Here is a 5,731-nt window from a genome sequence, read left to right as displayed (position 1 = left end):
CCTTCTGAGGACTGAGGAGAGATTAGCACATGTACATCGGTATCAGCCAAAGCTTGATGACCTCAGAGCTTTACGAGGTGGGGGACCAAGAGGGAATGACTAAGTGCAGATGCAGCAGGGTAAAAGGGGACCCACTGGGGCATGCATATTTTAACATGATGAGAAAGAACACCAGCTGAAGAAAAAGGTGTGGAACAACAGCAACACTGAGATTGATTTTGGAATGCCTGCAGGTTCAGTGAATAGAATAATTCCAAGACAAAGAAATGTTACTGGAATTTGGTGGAGTCTGAATATATTTACCCTTTACCATTCATTTAAATTCACTGCTCAAGATTGTTTATTTCACTTCTTCAGCACATTTGTTCAAAAAGTATAGGCAATGCAGGCAACATAACACTTCAATAAAAAAATAATCTAAAAAGGAAGTAATAAAAGTTTGTCTTTACCATCATGTATAATATCTATCAAATTATATTACTTTAGATTTTTTTCTTATGTTTCTTTTCTTATCTCCTCTACAGATTCTCCATTATTCCAAGAGTTCATCGGTTTGAGTCACTCACAGTTGAAGTCTACAGAGAGAGTATGAGGACAAGCTGTGTTACCCCGCATTGCCGCCCAATAAGATATGACATAACATGGATCCCCTGCTAAACACCATGATGACCAGAAGACAGTGACTGGCATTGTGAAGCCTTCATCCCTTCTCAGCACCCAACCCAGACCCTTCTCCTGTTTGGAAATCCCACCTAGCAAACCTTTCTCCTGCAAACACAACCTCCCTTCCTGCCTGCTCCTATATTTCTCCTTAATAATTATAGCTTCCCCTCTTTCTCATTTTTTGTCTAAGGCATCATGCAGGGTGCTTCTACCACCTCCGTTCTCCTTCTTCTTCTTTTTCCCTCCCTCATATTCTTCTCCTACTTTCCCAAAGTGGTCCATGGGGACTGCTGGCTAATTGAGGGGGACAAAGGCTATGTGTGGCTGGCAATCTGCAGTCAGAACCAACCACCATACGAGACTATCCCCCAGCACATCAACAACACGGTCCATGACTTGAGATTGAATGAGAACAAGCTGAAAGCTGTTCTCTTTAGCTCCATGTACCGCTTCACCAACCTGACTGACCTCAACCTCACCAAGAATGAAATCAGCTATATTGAGGATGGAGCCTTTGCAGGACAAGCCAACTTACAGGTGATGGGGAAATAGATGATAAAAGCTTTGAGCTTAATGCAAGAATATAACGCCATATGCATTAGACCTTAGTTTGAGACTATCTCTTTCACTTTGGGTACAGCATGAGTAAGCTTGTGAATTCTTGAACATGTCAGTGAACTGCATTTTGCTGTAATTTCTTTATTTTATTCTGAAATGCAGGAGGACTCTAGTGAAATTTCCACTGAATACATGAGACATGCACTAGAAGGAGATCCAAATGAGGCACATCACCATCAATTCAGACACAAAGTTGATAATTGTTTAAAAAAAAAAAAAAAAAAGAAAAATTGTTTAAAGACATTCTCTATTCTCATAGTGTCCCAGTTAACCTTTAAGTGTACATGACAATGTGTATTTGATATGATAACATTTTACTCAGTAGCTTGATGTCTGATATTGTAACAGTGATGAGTAACATGAGACAATCACACGTGCACACGTTGTCAGCAAAACCCCAGTTTTATCATATTATTTAAATCACCTACCTAGTCTGTTTAATTGTACCTTGCACAGAAAAAGTGCATATGTGCACAACTAAGCAATGACAAATTTGAATAGAATGTATTTGTAATCTATTTGGATCACTTGGGTTTTCTCGTATCCTGATCTGTTTTTAAAAATTCTCCAGCAAAGTAAAAGCAAAGTTAAATTCTTTTTTCTTCTTTTTTTTAATCAGCTGTACAAATTGTGACTAAAAGTGGGCTCATAATGTAAGAATAACTAAAGAAAAAGCCTTAATGCTTCTTCTTTTGTGGTTTTCTCAGGTTTTACAGCTGGGCTACAACAAGCTGACAAACTTAACTGAGGGTATGATGAGAGGGCTCGGCCGCATGCAATGTCTCTTCCTCCAGCACAACCTTATTGAGGTTATTGCCAGCAATGCATTCTGGGAGTGCCCAAGCCTCAGCAGCATTGACCTGTCATCCAACAAACTTGCCCGCATTGATCCGTCCACATTTACAGTTCTCCTTCGGCTTATGGTGTGTGAACTGGCAGCAAATCCATTCCATTGTGGCTGTGATCTTTATGGTTTCTTAACCTGGTTGGAGTCCTTCAACAATGTCACACACACCTATGACCGCCTCCAGTGTGAGACACCCAGGGAGATGTTTGGCTTCCCCTTGCTCAGTCCTATCGCGGCTGGCCATGCCGGTCGGAATGCCAAAAACATTCTGTACCATCACTGCCGAGATGGAGTGATGATTCCAGGAATGACCTCTCTCCCACCAGATCTCGATGGTCCTTCTGGAATTGGACCAGAGATGTTTGGTGGTGTGGGGCCATACCACCAGCCAACCACTTCTTCATCTTCTACTGAACTCGTCGTTCCCAGTATAAAGCTCCATCATGTCTCGTTGTCAACAGCTTCTCTCCTTGTACAGATTCCAAGGCCCTATAGCAAAATGTATATTCTAACACAATACAACCACTCGTTTGTGTCTGATGTCATGAATTTGAAGAACAAGAAGGAGATGATCACCCTCAACAAGCTCAAACCGCACAACAATTACACTTTCTGTGTAGGATCCATTCGCAACTCCCAGCGTTACAACCACACTTGCCTTCAGTTTTCCACACGGGCTCCAAATCAAGATGACATGCTCCCCACACCTTCCACCACTACTCACTACATAATGACCATTGTGGGCTGCCTTTTTGGCATGCTCATTGTTTTAGGCCTTGTCTACTATTGTCTACGCAAGAAACGGATGCACGATGAGAAGAAGAAGTCCATCTGTGTCAAGAAAACAATACTGGAAATGCGCTACGGACCAGAGGTGGCAGCAGCAGTGGCAAATGATCCATCTGCAGTCCATAAGCTTCAGGAGCAATCCAGAGAACATCACCAGTATCAGCACCACCATGGAGGCAAACTTCCCATGTCCACATCCTCAAGCTCAGGAATGCTCCACTCAGCCAACACCAGTTCCTCCAGACTCTCCTCTATCCCACAAGTGGAAAAGATGGCCACTGCCTTTTCAGAGGCCATGGCTTCAAGTAAAGGAAACTATATGGATATAAGAACTGGAGGGGCAGGTATGGAGAGGGTGGGAGATGGTGGGCATGGAGGGATGAGGGGGGAAGACTTGCGGGACGATGATGGAACTGATGTTGGGGATGACTCGGATGATGACGGACATGGCTCAGCATCAGAGATTTCCACCATTGCCATGGAGGTAGACAAGGTTAACCAGATCATTAACAATTGCATTGATGCACTGAAATTAGATGCAGCAGCAGTTGCTGCTTCTGGGGCCGCTACTAACCCTACAGCCTCCTCCAATCCCACCTCCCCTCCCCCCACTAGTGCATCCTCCCTTACTCGTGGCCTAATCCCACTCTCTCAAGGGATGACAGAGACTTGCCAAGTAATTGCTCCCAACAAAATACCCCCTCCGCCTCCACTCCCTGCTTTGAATGCCCCTCTCTCTGAACGCCCAGGGATCAGTGGTGGTGGTTTTGTCGTCACTCCCCCCTACAGGCCCCCTCCACCAGCCAATGCTGTGCGTCCCATTCAGCGGCAAATGAGTGCAGATGCAGCTGTGGTCATTGTAAACGCTGTCAAGAAACAATGCAGTACCACCTCTTGTGGCTCCATGGGTCGGGACAGGGAACGTGGAGGAGCTAGGGTGTATAGCCTGGATGTTCCCGAGCCAAGGAGCCCAGATGCCTGTAATCAACAACAGCAGCAGTACCCAGACAGGGCCAGTCCCTTGGGCTGTGGGGAGCCCCTAGAGAGGCTGCCTTTGGTGGGGAGTGGGAGCTGTGGTGGAGGGGGTGGTGGTGGTTGCGACAGTGGTGGTGTTGGTGCCCAGCATCAGGACAGCCAGAAGTCGCACCATTACCATCAACAGCAGCAAATACAACAGCAGCAGCAGCAGCAACTGGAGGTGCAGCAGGACTACCACTGCTCGGAGCACCGCCACTCTGTCCCAGCTCTTTACTATGAAGGCTCCCACCAGGGCTCCCCAGCCCAGAGGGTTTCCTTCCTAAAGCCCCTGACACGCTCACGCAGGGATGCGGCATCTTACTCCCAGCTTTCACCTGCCCGCCACCATTCCAGTTACTCCGGCTACTCCTCCAGCCCAGAGTACTCCTCAGAGAGCTCACTGCGGATCTGGGAGCGATTTCGTCCTTACCGGAAAGGCCAGCGTGATGAGGCCTGTTATGTGACGGCTGGAAATGCCCTTCGAAAAAAGGTGCAGTTTGCTAAAGGCGAGGACCTGCATGACATCCTTGATTACTGGAAGGGTGTGTCAGCACAGCAAAAGCTGTGACTTTGGGACCTGAGTTAAGCATTCTGGGAAAAAGAGTTTGGATACTTCTTTTTCTGATAGGCCTGTGGGCCAGAGAAACCATTTGAAGTTCATAGGGAGAAAAATGTAGGACAACATTTTGCCTTTGGGTTTTTTTGGCATGCTAGGTGTATAGAATATTGTGCTAAAAGCAAGGACTGTGAAACTGTGCCTGGGAAATGAGAGTAATTATGGTGTTTTGTTTTACACTTCATTGTAACCCCATTTCTGGATCATTCTCATTTAGTGTTTGTGGGTTTTATTTATAGCACAGGGAGCAAATGCCAACTGTGTTATTTAGTACTCCTTGAGTGATCACATTTTGTGATCCCATGGACCGTCTTTATCAGTGCCATCTTTTCATCAATGGGTAATCGCAAAAGGTAAATGCTGATACTCATTAAGCTTGTGTGATCCAAGATGTTGTTTCTTATTTTGTATTGGGTGCTGTATCAATCCGCAGTGTGTATTTGGATATGTTTAGACTTCCAAGTGAAGGTAAACTGTGATGGGCTGGGAACTGTGCTCTGTGAAAAGTGACAACATGCTGATTGGTGAACCAATTTATCAAAAGCAGGCCCTATCTCTCTTCATGAAATTTCTAATGCAGCTGGGGTATTTGCACTTCAATAGCATCTGTCACACAGAAAGAAAAATTGGAGAGAAATGGACAAATGAACAAAGAAAAGACAGTCAAGTGGGCTCAAAAGTGGAGCCTTAGCCTAAAATAGTGCTGTGATTGCACCCTGAGGTGTTTCGCACATCCTTCCAACTTACACTCTTGCATGTTTCATTGAGTGATGTAAAGGATGTTGTCCCACAGATGTCCCAGACTGTCCTAAACAGCATTTGACTAAGTAACGATAAAAATTATGAGTGTAATTTAAAGTGGATTACAGAGGGCAAAATAATGTTCCCTTTATGAAGGTAATTATGTGCTACTTACCTGATAGTGGACAATAGGGACAGATGAGCTCAGGCAGTCCCCTTACAAATAGGCCTGAGTGATGTGACCCATATGTGATAGAGGTCAAGAGAAATTGAAAGCAAGAGGGGGAATAAAAGAAAAAAGGAAAGACAAGCGATGATAGAAATAATTTTCTGCAGCCACTGTGAATGTAAGTAGATTATAAGCAGGTTATGGGAAAATCTCTTTGCATCATTCAATGTGAGTACCACAGTACATTCCAAAATCTTTTCTGTAACATCAA

The 5,731-nt window shown here is 44.7% G+C and overlaps 1 protein-coding gene across 1 annotated transcript; it reads left to right on the top strand.

The window, feature by feature from the left end:
• The first annotated feature begins 858 nt into the window (after positions 1-858).
• LOC121198744 (protein phosphatase 1 regulatory subunit 29) lies at positions 859-4,502 on the top strand. The gene is made up of 2 exons (XM_041063049.1): positions 859-1,200; positions 1,989-4,502. The coding sequence occupies exons 1-2, from the start codon at positions 859-861 to the stop codon at positions 4,500-4,502; spliced, it is 2,856 nt and encodes a 951-aa protein (XP_040918983.1).
• The last annotated feature ends 1,229 nt before the right edge of the window (positions 4,503-5,731 follow it).

Source organism: Toxotes jaculatrix, chromosome 18 (genome assembly GCF_017976425.1).
Source record: "Toxotes jaculatrix isolate fToxJac2 chromosome 18, fToxJac2.pri, whole genome shotgun sequence".
Taxonomy (NCBI): Eukaryota; Metazoa; Chordata; class Actinopteri; family Toxotidae; genus Toxotes; species Toxotes jaculatrix.
Note: the sequence above shows the minus strand (reverse complement) of the source record. Positions and strands in the feature narration are given on the sequence as shown.

What these genes read in the sequence shown, in the direction of transcription:
- LOC121198744 (XM_041063049.1), top strand. Translation starts at nt 859, where the DNA reads ATGCAGGGTGCTTCTACCACCTCCGTTCTCCTTCTTCTTCTTTTTCCC. An exon ending in CAGGACAAGCCAACTTACAG is followed by an intron (nt 1,201 to 1,988) that starts GTGATGGGGAAA and finishes TGGTTTTCTCAG; the next exon opens with GTTTTACAGCTGGGCTACAA.